The 14,218-nt window shown below is 45.1% G+C and overlaps 1 protein-coding gene across 3 annotated transcripts in view; it reads left to right on the forward strand.

Annotated features, from left to right (window-relative positions):
• Positions 1-772: 772 nt before the first annotated feature.
• The window catches only part of TGS1 (trimethylguanosine synthase 1), a 29,031-nt gene continuing 15,585 nt past the window's right edge, over positions 773-14,218 (forward strand). For all 3 annotated transcript variants that reach the window (XM_052788045.1, XM_052788043.1, XM_052788044.1), the window contains exons 1-8: positions 773-907; positions 1,982-2,046; positions 3,912-4,084; positions 6,091-6,940; positions 8,369-8,486; positions 9,444-9,530; positions 10,487-10,658; positions 13,247-13,598. In XM_052788045.1, coding sequence (XP_052644005.1) covers positions 810-907; positions 1,982-2,046; positions 3,912-4,084; positions 6,091-6,940; positions 8,369-8,486; positions 9,444-9,530; positions 10,487-10,658; positions 13,247-13,598 — 1,915 coding nt within the window. In that variant the 5' untranslated portion in view covers positions 773-809. The remainder of the gene's footprint in view (positions 908-1,981; positions 2,047-3,911; positions 4,085-6,090; positions 6,941-8,368; positions 8,487-9,443; positions 9,531-10,486; positions 10,659-13,246; positions 13,599-14,218) is intronic.

The following is a 14,218-nucleotide window of genomic DNA, read 5'->3' on the forward strand; positions in this document are numbered from 1 at the left end:
CGAGGATGTTTCCCCAGGCTATACCTGATCCCGTGCCTGAAGCAGGACTCCACGGGGAAGAAGTCTGCGAGCAAAACACAGTTACCCGTCTCACTGTCCCGCACCACTCGCTGCTGCTTCCCAAGGCCGTCCCCGCTCCCTGCCCCCAGCCGTCCTCCCGAGCCTGCCGCCTCGCCCTGCCTTCGCCCAGGCCCCTCTGCTCACCAGGCTGTGTTTTCATTTCGACTCCCTCTGCCCGCCCTGCCCCCCGTTCTCTCCTCATGTTAAGCTCTCCTGTTACTTCTGCTCCAGACGCTGCTCCAAACGCTTTGCTCGGGCTTTCCGCTCCTGTTTCCCACTCAGATTTCCGCTGCAGTATCTTTCGTTGCAGATTTTTGTCGCGGTGTCCTTTCCCCCCCTCTTTTTTCTCCCCGCTCTGACCACCACCGAGATGCAACTATTCCTCGCCGGGAGTCACTAAAAGCACCAGCAGTCCTGTAACTACGGCTGCATTTACACAGGCACCCCCAAACTCAGCTCTCAAAAGCCCAGCTACTCCGCAGCTGGGCAGCCTGGGACGCCGACAGGCAAAGTGGGGTGCTGAAAGCCGAAGCCCCGTTTGGGCTGCGGAGGCTGCGGAGACCCCGCCACCCCCGCGGCGGCCGCCCGCTCCCGGGCGGCGCGGCTCGGCTCGCCTCGGCGCGGCTGGGCTCGGCTCAGGCCGCCCCCTGGGCCGCAGCCGGGCGGGCTCGGGGCGGGCCCAGCGCTGCCGGCAGTTCCGGCGGAAGGCGGCGGCGGGTCGGTGCCGCGGCGTGGGTCTTCCCGCGGGGATGGTGGAGGACCCGCGGGGGCGGCTGGTGGCCGAGCTGCTGCTGCGGGCGGGGGCGGCCGGCGGCATCCTCTGCCTCTGCTCCCGCGCCTTCGTCGAGTGAGTAGCGGCCTCGCCGCCGACAGCGGGCGGGCCCCGCGTGTCCGCGTCCCGGAGAGGTTTCCTCTGGGGAGGTGCGGGGAAGGGCCGTGCTGCTGCGGCCGTGGCGGCTGCAAGCAGGGGGAGGTGCACAAAAGGGTCCCTGTAGGTCGTGTTTACCAAACCATACCAGCTAGGGGAGGGGGGGGCGGGGAAAGCCCACCCAAACGCCGGCTCCCGCGGGGGGCCCTTGCCGGGGTGGGCACGGCCTGGCGGGCAGCAGCCGTCCCGCCGGTCGGAGCCCGCTCCCTCCCGGGGGGCGCGGACCGCGCTGCCCTGTCCGCGGCTGGGGCGGCGGCTGCGCGGGGCTCGGCCCGCAGCGCCCCCCCCCCCCCCTTCCGCGGCCGGGGCTCCGGCGGGCGCCCCCGGTCCCCTTCTCCCGTCCCCAAACGGGCGCGGGGGGACCTGGAGCCTCCCCCAGCCAGAGGGGAGCAGCGGGTTTCTCAAAGCGGGGCGGGGGGGATGAAGGGAGATGCCGCAGACGGGTGGCTTGGGAGGCGAGGACATGGCCGTGGCCGTTACCGGAGCTTTTGATGTTGAACACGCTCCGTGTTTGGCTGAGGCACTTGCAGAAGTGAGGTGCCTTCAGCGTCGGGTAGTGGCTGAAATATCCGCAGTTTCGCACGGAAGGCGCTAAATTCTACCCGCTTAAGCAGAATGTTTTGTGGGCCAAAAATTGAATTCCCAGGTGTTCTGCGTAGCAGCAACGTTTTCTGAACGTACCTCGTGTCGGCTTTTCACGTCAGGCTTTAAAGTGCTGCCTTTTTCGTATTTTTCTTTGCTTCCTGTGTTTAGAATCGCAGAGCAGCCCCGGGTGGGAAGGGACCACAAAAAGATCATCTGGGCCAGCGTTGCGTGGGAAAGGGGGCCTAGGTGAGGTCATCTAGCACCCTGCCCAGCCGCATCTTGAAACTTCCAGCGAGGGGGACTCTACCGTCTTCCTGGGGAGGTTGTTCCACTGACTGATTATTTCTACTGTAGAAAAAATTCATTTTAATAATGAGCTTCTGCGTCAATGTCTCTTTGTTTTTACAGAGATCGAAAATTATATAAACTGGGATTAAAAGGATTTTACATCAAAGATGACAATGGCAGTACAGGTAAGGTAATAAAATGTACTGTGCAATATGATGTGCAGGTAAAGTGAGTTATATGTGGTTATTTAAGGTACAGTAGGACTGTATAACTGCTAACCCATAGTTTTGTTCTTATTTCTGCCTTGTTTTTCAGTACTTTTGTTATGGGGATTGATGTGAATAATAGCTTAGCACTAGCATAACTTTCAAGTTACTATAATCTTGACGTGGAAGTTTGTGTCAAACCGGGTGCGATGCTTATTCCGGCTTGCACAGATTTACCAGCTCACATAATCTCCACCTGGTGCACAGAGCAGATTAGCTCACAAGTGTCTGACCTGCTCTCAAATCGTAACTACAACTTCCCTAGCTCAAAATCAATTTTATAACGGAGGGTCTGCAAATCCTAGATGTTTGCCTGGGAGTAATACTGTCCTGCTGCCTCTACCCCAGCCTAGGACATTAGTTGTTGCTGATTAATCTGCTGGGCCAGAAGTAGAGAAGCAGTAGCCCTGATGGGGGAAATCACGATTTGCATGTACATGAGGAATCATATGAGGAGGACCGGAGGAGTAAGTCTCTCCCTACTTGCTCGTATTTTAGGAATAATCATGGTGCATGCTCTGGCAAATTCAACATCAGTCCCTTGCTCCATCCTCACGAATTCCCCACACATGCCTATCTGAACATAATTCCTTTGGTATCTGATTTTTCCATTGCTGTCTTGCTAGCTCCAGCTTCATATAATAGCTTGATTTGAAAGGAAAGAGTCTGAACAGAAAGGAGTGTCCATAGAAGCTGAGAATGAATAGCACAGGTCAGATGGAGGCAGTGTGAATGGAGTGAAGGAGGAGAATGTAAACCATGTTTTTGTGCATATATGACTGAATTGTGGTGAGAGTAATCAGTTAAAAACAGAAGAGTCTTGTGCTATGTGATAATTTGGCAGTAAATATATCCTGACCAAAAAAAAAATCTTAATTTTTTCAGTTTTATCAACTGTGTCAAGAGCTTTTGTATTTCATTAAGTTTCATCAATATACAGTTCTTACTTTCTCAGTGGTATTTGTCATGTTATATACATATGATGTTGCTTAAAAATTTGATAGATGTGGAAGCAGTGTTTCGATAGTTGATCAGTTATTTCTGAGATAATTATGTTCTGTAGTTCACACGTTACACTTTTGTAAAATTGTATTATCTTTGTTAGTGTGTTTTGGAAAGATTTGTAACAAACCCAGCAGTTCCTAGTATTTTAAGCTTGCTCTGATACATGTCAAACGAGCCTCTGTAAAGAATTTTCTTTTCCTAATACTAATTTTGTTGTTGTTTGCTGGGCGTTATTGCAGTTTGCTCTGCAAGTTATTGAGGTGAACGTTTGTGGTGGGTCAACCCCAAGCACCCACACTTGCTACCCTAGTTTTTATTGCTGAGCATCACGTTATACAGTATCGACTATCCCTTCAGCCAGTTTGGGTCAGCAGTCCCAGCTGTGTCCCCTCCTGATCTCTTGCCCACTCCAGCATGTTCACTGGGGAAGGCAGAGTGGGGAAAAGAGAAAGTTATGATGCTGTGCAAGCGCTGCTCAGCCATAGCCAAAACATTGGTGTCTTATCCGCACAGTTTTAGCCACAGATCCAAAACACAGCACCATACGGGCTGATGTGAGGAAAGTTAACTCCATCCCAGCCAGACCCAGTGCAGTGTTTTGGCTGTCGAAGTTACATTTCACTTTCTGCTGATAGTTATGTGGAAAATAAGATGCTTACAATGAAAATTTTAAATGGGAAAGGAAGCTTAAGAGGCAGTTCTGCTATTTTTTGTAGGCCGTGCTGTTGTCTTGAGGTATCACAACCAGATTATATTCACTTAATATAATTTGTTAACAGGGGAGGAACAAGCGTCTGAGGAGGAAAACCATTGTCCCAATGTGACATTAAAGGTGGATACTAATCATGCTCTCGACCTGGAAGAAGTTGAACTAGACTCGGAGGCTGAGCTTATGAAGAGTATGGGATTGCCTCTTCAGTTTGGTGGGCAGTCAGCCCATAGGGACTTTGTGGTAAATCTCTATTTGCTTTATTTGTTCTGTTTGCTTTGTGTTTCCAGACCTAGGGGCATGTCTGCTCCTCAGTTATTTTTGAGATTGCAGTTCGTGGAAACGTATCTGAGCTGGCTTTAAGCTGGCTGCCTCGCATACTTGTAACAACATACAGCACCATAACGTGCGCAGTTTGTAAGATCCACCTGCCAATTTGACTAAACAGGGTCAGGCTGTGCTTTATGCTTCCATATCTATGTTCCTCTTGCTACTAGAGAGTGCTAGTTTAAAACAGCCATGGTAATGTTGATGCTCTGCATCAGGACAACTAGTACAGTCCAATCTGAGCATGTGTGTTCACGCAGTCTGCTTTAACTGTTTAGCTTTAGATACTAATGTAAAAAGCTAGTTTCTCAGATGCCCCTTGCAGCTCATGAAGCCAGGCTGTTCCAAAGGGCAGGAGTGAGGCTTGGGTGCTCTGCTTCCCATAGGGAGCATTTGGGCTTTAGAGGAAGCCTAAAGTTGTTCACAGATGAGAAAAAGACAGTAGGATATCCACATTGTCCACTTTATGCAATACAGACCTCCTTGGCAGTGAGAGAGTACTTTTGTGCAGAGCACTCCATGGTTCTGACCTGATTAATTTGTAAATAAATAGGAGAAACTTGTACATGATTTTAATTGATGGCATGTAAATAGACCTTACAGGTATCCAACTTCAAAGTTGGATACATGCAATTTTTGTTGCTACATAGTAATACTGCAGATAAGTTGAATGAGAAAATATTGTGTGGTTCTACTAGATTACTACTAAGCATTGTGCTTTGCACCGTGTGTATTAACATGACCTTATGAGGGATGTGGATGAAAAAGATTGATGGCAGTTCTCTGAACCTAACTTCTTTATGGTCCACCTTACACATTTGTGAATGCACAAAACCTAGAGATTGCAGCTGCTGGGGCATTTGGAGTAATATCTGTACATTTGCAGTCTTTGCCCATGTGAGTTGTAGTCCCTCATCACTGCCGCCTTTTTACCTGCCAAACTTAATTTTGCAGTTTATGAAAAAAATTGGTAGATTTATCTGATAGACAAACTTGCTTTTCTTGGATGTTTTTATGTTGTTTATATCTGTAAGCACTGAAACAAGTGGAGTTGTATTTGATGAAACCAACAAGTTATCTTAGTGTTTCCTTTCAGTTTCAGGTTTCTGCCTTTTGTTCTACTAGAGTTGAGTTTGTTGTAGACAAGTGAAATGGTTGTATTGCACAAATGAAAGGTCCACCTGTTCGGAGAGGAGGCTCTTTCCTTGTGTTTCTGTTAGCCAGCTTGGAGATCAGTATGGGATGGGAAGAACATTACACCCCTCTTTTGGGTCAGTGTCTTCAGACATACAGAGATTCAGCTGCAGGATTTAGAGATCTTATGAGTATAAAGCAATGCTTTTTTGTTTAAAGCACCCAAAGATAGCAAGGATTGAACATTCTGTTAGGTTGAGCATTACATGTTCACTACCCTAGTAAGACACCTGAACAGTGCTTGCTGGCCAGGCAGATACCAGGCAACAGTAAGGGTCAGGCTCCATGGCCCCCTAAAACAGGTCCTTGATGTTACTGAGATACTGTTTTACTGTTGGGCTCAACCCAGTGACCCCTCAATTCCTGACCAGCCTCTCTTTAGGATTTTATAGTGTTTCATGTTGATATCTTTCCTTCTGAATCCTTGAGCTAATGCTGACCTCTCGGCAGCCCCACTTCTGTCTGTAATTCTGCCTTTTTTTGTGTGTCTTTCTATAGACTTTCTCACAGCTCTTCCTCACAACTTCCTCAGAAATGTCAGCCAAGGTTATGCAGCAGGGCCTTATCAGACCCATAAACCCTACAACCTTTTGTGGGGAGAAAGCTAACAGCAGGGTTGCAGTGAGAGGAAGGGTTACAACAGAAACAGAGATGTGCTTGGAGAGAGAACAAGAAAAGGCTGCATATATGTTGTAGACTTCTAAGTATGTTTTTCTATTATATTTTAGGCAACAGAAAATTATAAGAAGAGAAGTAACATGAAGATTATGAAAAAGAAAAAGAAGAAAAAGGAGTTAGAGCAAAAACATGAGGATAAAATGGGGCAGAAATGCCAGGATCGAGCTTGTGGTGGTCGTATGCAGTCCGTTTCTGGTGAGCTGGCCCTAGCTACAGAGCAATGTGAGAAGAGCAGCAAACCTCAGGTTTTAAGTGAAGGGAACTGTGAAAGTTCAGGTATTCTTACAAATGAGACTTTACCCAGCAAACTTAAAGAAAAATGGGAGAAGTACTGGAGCGAGTACGGAGAGGGCCTTCTTTGGCAGAGTTGGCTGGAGAAGCATCAAGGGCTCTTATCGTCTGAGGCCACCACAGCCTCTGAGCCTTGGAATAATGCGGACACCAGGGAAGAGTGGGAGCAGCATTATAGCGAACTGTACTGGTATTACTGGGAAGAGTTTCAGTACTGGACAAGTAAAGGATGGACTACTGAGAGCTCACATGGTGACAACGTGGAAGCTAATGGGGTTACCCAGGAGACAGGTCTTTCGGGAAATATGGACTTGGTTAGCCCAGGGGCTGAACGCAGTGAAGTGCTGAGCTTGGAGCTGTCTCCCTCTAATACCAGAAGTGTGGAAAGGCTCCCTTCAAGTGTTGAGCCCCACAGTGAAATAATCTCTGGGATTTGTAATTTAAATCTGAATTCGGAGGAAGTGGAGCAGAGCAGTGCAGCTCTAACAGTGGCCCACCAAGGTCTTCAAGAGTGTAGTTCATCTGACAGGGAAAGCCAGAAGGAGCCCTGTGATGGAGGAACCAGGAAAAGGAGTGCATCTTGTGAAAATAAAAGTATTAACCAGTCAGGTAATACCAAATCAGCTAAAATTAATTCTATCAGAATTTCTCTAGGTGGTTATATATAAGAAACAAGGGCATGTCTGTATTATGCCATTTTAAAAAAGTCAATCAAATATTTAGTAGAATGACTGCATACTTGATTTCTTTTTCTTCCCTCTGCTTCTCTGGATGATCTCTCTCCTCTCTAACCTGTATATTGAATGTGTTCTTCAGCCAGAATTGATTTTAACAGAACATGTGCTTCATAAATCTTCAAATGTACTACAGAAAGGGATGAGAGAGCACTGTTAGTGCATATTTGTTTATTTATCTCAGTATTGGTATTGCAGGTCTGTCATTCAGCTGATGAGTCTTTTCTCACTGATAGTCTAAAATGAATGAAAACTCAGGTTGATGTTCCCATGAATTTTAAGAACAGCTTTTTGAGGAAAAAAAAATAGTTCTGCAGTTCCGGGGTTGGGTTTTTTTTGCCTTCTGTCTAAAAATGCCATACTTGAAAATAAACACTTGTTTTATTGTACTGTGTTACTGTGGACCAGATGTCTTCCAGAGGTCCTTTCCAGCATTAAGTTATCAATTAGGCAGTGACCTGCAGTCATCTTTACAACCCCAAATTCATACGTTCACAGCTAACGCTAACAAGTGAAAGTGCCAGGTAATGTAGTAGTATAGTGAAAGCCAGTGGCTGTGCCTTACGCTACTGGGAGAGCTTCTGTGCAGAGGTACAAGGCTGGGCTGGAGATGTTTTTGCCACCCAGTTCAGCGTGCAGAGAAAGGAGAGAGCCATCTTGTTTGCCTGCCAGTTCTTCCTGGCAGCGTTTGCTGTAAGCAGCAGTGTAACATCCTTCCTGACTGTTGTATGGTTTCTCCTGCCGAAGAGGAGGGATGAAACAAGTGAGTTAAGTGTCAGCAGCTTGGGACTTCAGTTTGGTGGGACACCTCTGAGTCAGCTGCTAGTGACTTTCTAAGGAAGGAAGAAGCAGGCGTGGTTCCATCTTGATCCTACAGTAGAGTTGGAACGGGAGAGGTGAAAGGAAAATCTCCTTTCCAAGAAGAAATGAGAGGAGTGTTGGAATCCTCTGTTATTAAATGTATGTGAATATCTTTGCGTAGCTAATGGAATAGAAACAAAATTTACGCACAAGGAAGAAACTGGTTTGAATTTGTACCTTGTAGGCATTTTATTTTTCTTGGACACCTGAGATAATTTGAAGTTGGTCCTGCTTAAGATTATTAACTCTAATACTGGAAGCTCATATTGGTATGTTGTCCCTCAAAGACGGGTAAAGATATGTGCGTGTGACACTTGTGCCTTATTGGTCAGATTCAGGTACGTACAACAACCTAACCGTAGCTGCAGATGTACTTTGGGGACAAGAAGATAAGGAATTAATTTATGCAGAAGGAAGATATGATCTCATCTATCTTTTTTAGGTTCACAGGGGTCATGTAGCTCGAATTTAAATGAAAAAGAACAGTTGCTGCTTCATAACCGAGATGAAGATGAGGATGAAGAGCCTCCTGAATACAGACATGCCAAAGTCAAGAGAAGGCAAGTCATGAAATTTAGACTAGCTTTTTTCTCAAGAAGCCCAGGTCCAGAAGCCTCCTGATTTATAGTAACTATTTGTTTGATTAAGATTGTGAGTTAGAACTTCAGTACAAAGCCACATATTCTTCTATCACCGCTTATCACTTTACCTGGCAACAAGCGGTGGATATTTCTTCTCTTCCGTTGCTTTATGAAAACAATGTATGGCTTTGATGACTGTGCAAGGTGATGGTACTATTCTTGCGCCACTGAAGTATACAAGTTTGTTAAATTGGATAGGACGACTTGCTCATCTAGGTCTAATTAGTGTAGATGATACAAGAATGATAGTAAATAATTTGTATTGTTTAACTGAATTGTTTGCTGCCAGTAAAGTGCTCAGTGCTATGGCAATCATAAAATAGCTAATCTCTGCCTTGTTAAATTCTTCTTCTTTCTTCTCTAAAAATTTATAGTGTCAAAGATGGTGAGATGGCTCTTCCTCTCTAATAAGTTTACAAACTCAAAGGTGAAGGGATGAATGGAATTATTATCTGCTAATCATGTAGCTTTGGTTTTGTTCTAGTATTTTGTTGTTGCCATAGCATTAATAATAGATAATAATATAGATAACATAATGGATGATGAAGGTAATTTGGAAATAGGGTGAACAAACACTGTCTTCATCAGTGCCACGTAGAGCTTGATATTAAATATTTTAAGAGATCGTTTGGAATAGTTGGAATATTGTAACCCTTTCATTCATCCCTTGAATTGGGTAAAAAAAAAAAAAAGGTTTGTGTTCATGCATATGAATAGGCTGGTGTTATCCGCCTTGCTTGGTTTCAGCAGTGTGTGGAAGAATTTACAAAGCACACATTTAAATATTTTAAATACATGAGTTTCTTAATGGTATTATCTGTAAAATAAGAGTGTTTTTTTACAGTAAGTAACACTGTCATCTGTGTTTTTTCCTAGCCATGAACTGGATGTGGATGAGAACCCAGTGGAAGATCCTGAGGAAACCTGCTCTGTTTTGGGTTTCAAGTGTGGCACAGGACAAAAGTAATTGCTTATGAGGAACTTGGGGTATCTTTATTGCAAGTCAGCTCTCTTGTTATTATTCAAATAGACCATTCATCTCCATTCCCATTTTGTTAAACTTTTGAAGATGATTCCCAAAGTTAGTCTCTGCTCTTAATAAAACTGTCATCCTTTGGCTAGAGAGGGAGAGAGAGAGAGACATGCAAAGTTACAGAGACTAATTAAAGAACAATAAAAGCACTTTGAAACAGAAGTGTAACTTGTAAGGTACTTGCACTTGTGTAAATGTTAAATGGCTGGTCAGCTACTTAAATTAGAGCTTAAAGGCTCTGACAATGAATGGTCCTCCGAGTTTGGAGTCCTGTGAGCTTAGATCATAGTTTATAGCTGTTTTGTATTGGAATGAGGTTGCCTTATGCTAGTAAAATGTTGCTATACTAATAAAGTGTTGCCAGGGTGTTGACCAGTGAAATTTCATTTTTGGTGGTATGACCTAAAGATATGGTGGTCAGTGCTGTAGAGTTAACCTCACAGGGCACAGGTGAACTGTAGTTTAGGTCTAGCGCTTCTGCAAGTAGCTGTTTTGGAGGTTCTTTACAGCCACCAAAAAGATGTTTTATTCTGCTAATCAAGATAGTTTTTCAATGCCTGTTCTTCAGGCTGGTCTGGGAAATTGTTTCCGCCTAAAGTTATAGACCTATTAGAAAAAAAATTAAAAAAGAAAATCTAAAACCAATTCAGGTAAACAGTTTCAAATAAAAATATTTAAAAGTTTTCATGAAGGTACGTTGTTTTGCGGCTACATCTAGTGACATGTATTTTAAGAGTGGAGCAAATGTCTCGTAAAGAAATAATTTAGTCTAAATAATTTCCTGTAGACATCAACATTCATGTTAAAGCTTCCAGATTGGAAGTGAACCAACTAAGTCCTTATTTGTCCTTATTTCTTTCTTTTTTTTTTTTTTTTTCAATTTCAGATATGGTGGAATTCCAGATTTCACCCACCGAAGTGTGCAGTACTTGGAGAAAAAAGCAAAACTCAAGTCCAAATTCTTGGATATGCGTAAACCAAGGAAGAGCAAAAACACACACATCTTCTTTACAGAGGAATCTGAAACATCTTGCAAGAAAAATAAAACTTTGAAGAAGGTAGGTTTGTTAGTGTTGCTGTAATTCATAGATTTATCTGCTCCCTTAGCTGATGTTGAATTATGAAAATGAAAAACAAAAAAAAAACTTACTGCCCAGAGTACGTGGCATTTTTGAAGTGTCAGTCCACTACTTTTTTTTTTTTCTTTTTTCTTTTTTTTTTTCCTTGCTTAGTTGAGGAGTAGTGAGGTTAGGGTGGATATGGAAAGGCATTGTTGGACTCCTGGCAATCTGTCAAGAGGAATGCGAGCTTAATGGTGAAGTTATGTGAAAGTCATTCCTAACATCTGGGTGCATCATTCCTTTAGAGGTGTGTGTAGGTTTCTGTAGTTACTAAAAGAATCTCTGATTTTGAAATACATGTGAAAGCATTTGTTAGTGCTGGCATTTCAGCAGTGAAAGAAAAATGTTTGTGTAGGTTAGTGCATTTCGTGTAACTACGTGTTCTTAGTAACTTGTATCAACATTTTTGCTTACACCTCCACCTGCATTTATTTTCACCTATAACTTATGCTAATTTTTTTTTAACTCAGAAATTAGTAATGAGTAGAAAAACTTGTTCATTGTAGATTTTTCTTAGTTGAGTCTCTGATTTAAAATCTGTTACCTCAGATTTTCAATGTTAGTTTGCCACCTTCTGGGATGCTTGGCATTCCCTAACACCCAAGTGCAAAACACTGTTCTCTGGTGACAGCACATACTGTATTGAACTCCAGTCCCATTGCTATAATTTTAGATCAAAGCCTTGACCATTGCCATCTTGTACCTGAGGCCAGTGTAGTTTGAGGGCAACTTTAATTATGTGAAGAAAAAAAAGTTATAAATTTCCTCAGACTTTCTGGTAAGGAACTGCCCCAGGCCTAGTGCCACTCAGAGCAACCTTAACATAAAAGTGAGCATCTGCATATGCCTTTGAAGAGTTTGGACTAGCGTCTGCACATTGGTTAGGATGTAATGTTGAGCTCTCTATGGTGCAGCAGAAGCCTTTAGCACGTGCACCGTTTGGTACATCTTGGAGATGACACAACTAATGTATGAAGGTAATTTTACCTGTTTAATGCTAACCTGAAAGGCAGAGTACAGCTTCTCTGAATGCAGATCCGAGAAAAGATAGTTAATTAAAAAGTAGTAGTTTTGGTCACCTGAGCTGTGGCAAGGCTGACTATTTATATTTCAGATATTACTTGAGAATGATTTACTGTATTTATCGGTCGATTTTATGGAGTTTTGCTTTTGCAACCAGCTGGTATCTAGTTCCCAAAGACAACTTGTTTCCAAATGTTGTAAAAAGGGAGCTGTGGTGGGTTGACCCTGGCTGAACACCAGGTGCCCACCAAAGTCGTTCTATCACTCCCCCCGCCTCAGCTGGACAGGGGAGAGAAAAATATAACAAAGGGCTCGTGTGTTGAGATAAGGACAGGAGACATCACTCACCAATTACTGTCACGGGTGAAACAGACTCAACTTGGGGAAAATTAACTCAATTTATTACCAATCGACCAGAGTAGGGTAATGAGAAATAAAACCAAATCTCAGAACATCTTCCCTCCACCCCTCCCTTCTTCCTGGGCACAGCTTCACTCCCGGATTCTCTACCTACCCCCTGCAGCGGCGCAGGGGGATGGGGAATGGGGTTTACGGTCGGTTCATCACACGTTGTCTCTGCCACTTCATCCTCCTCAGGGGCAGGACTCCTCACACTCTTCCCCTGCTCCAGCATGGGGTGCCTCCCATGGGAGACAGTCCTCCACGAACTTCTCCAATGTGGGTCCTTCCCACAGGGTGCAGTCCTTCAGGAGCACACTGCTCCAGCGTGGGTCCCCCACAGGGTCACAAGCCCTGCCAGAAAACCTGCTCCAGTGTGGGCTCCTCTCTCCACAGATCTGCGGGTCCTGCCAGGAGCCTGCTCCAGCATGGGCTTCCCACGGGGTCACAGCCTCCTTCAGACACCCACCTGCTCTGGCGTGGGGTCCTCCCTGGGCTGCAGGTGGATATCTGCTCCACTGTGGACCTCCATGGGCTGCAGGGGGACAGCCTGCCTCACCATGGTCTTCCCCACGGGCTGCAGGGGAATCTCTGCTCCGGCGTCTGGAGCACCTCCTCCCCCTCCTTCTTCACTGACCTGGGGGTCTGCAGGGTTGTTTCTCTCACATGTTCTCACTCCTGTCTCCAGCTGCCGTTTCTGTGCCCCCTGCAACTTTTTTTTCCCTTCTTAAATCTGTTATCCCAGAGGCACTACCACTATCGCTGATGGGCTCGGCCTTGGCCAGCAGCAGGTCTGTCTTAGAGCTGGCTGGTACTGGCTCTGTCGGACACAGGGGAAGCTTCCAGCAGCTTCTCACAGAAGCCACCCCTGTAACGACCCTCCCCACCCCAGCTACCAAAACCTTGCCACACAAAGCCAATACAGGAGCACAGTTAAGGACTTCCTGAATGTTTTGACTCGGGATAGTTTACTTGTTTCAAAATACATGTGGCAGAGAGTGCGTGCATGGCAGGTGCTTTTGAGCTGTAAGGCTTTTAAACTGTGCTCTTGGTAGCTGGTTAACAGCACCATCTAATTGTCTGTGATATTGGACAATTTGCAGGTGGAAGAGTTCCTAAAGCGGGTTAATACACCTGGGGAGGAAGGCACATCCCAGCCAGCCTCCCTTCAGGGTGAAGCGGAGGCATTGCCCGCGAGCAGTGACTCGGAGGATCAGGAGAGCATTGCTGCCGTGCAGACTGTGATGCTGAACGCCGAAAACGAAAAGCCACTGTCTTCCAGCACGGCCTTCGCGGAACCTGGAGGGAGTGACCGTGAGGAGGGAGCGCAGGACACGGCAGCGAGCGGCTCTGATGGCCAGGGTGCGGGCAGGCAGGAGCATGGCTGCGGGCGGCAGCTGATCTCTCTGGATATTCCCGATTATCTCCGGGCAGAGGCAGAGGACGTCAGCCAAGGTACATCAGTTTCCCACAAACTGGGGATGAATTGGCAGCGCCCTCCCAAATTACAGCGTTGTGCGGTATTCGTTTATTCAAAGAGGTCCAAGGGGTAATGAGGCCGACTGAGGGCTGTGCTAGTGGAAGTAGCTTATTCCTGGAGCGCCAGAATCCCAGGTCTTGTCTTTAATATTAGCAGTATTTCTTTTTATATAAGCAGTCATTGTTGATCCTAGATGTGATCTAACAGGTCTCCAATTCACACCCTTTTTCCCTGGTAAGGATGAGGGTGATTAACTTGAGGTAGATGCACAGACTGTCGGGTTTTGGGTTCTCACATGCACATTGCTGAGCTTTGGGGAGCATGTGTTGTTAAAATTATTTTCTAGGGGAAAAAAAAAAATCTATATTACAAACTTTTCTGTTTAACACTGTAAACAAAGGAAAACAGGATTATTCAGGGTTCTACATATAGTTTAATCCTTCCTACAGTAATTCAGTTATGTTAGATTTCTACTGTAAAAATCTTGTCTAGATTGATTCTTATGCCTTATTTATATAAGGGCATTAAATTAGTCTCTGATCCACTTGTTTGCTGACTATGTAGTTTATTGTTACCAGTTGAAATGACGGCTAGC

Source organism: Harpia harpyja, chromosome 5 (genome assembly GCF_026419915.1).
Source record: "Harpia harpyja isolate bHarHar1 chromosome 5, bHarHar1 primary haplotype, whole genome shotgun sequence".
Classification (NCBI taxonomy): domain Eukaryota; kingdom Metazoa; phylum Chordata; class Aves; order Accipitriformes; family Accipitridae; genus Harpia; species Harpia harpyja.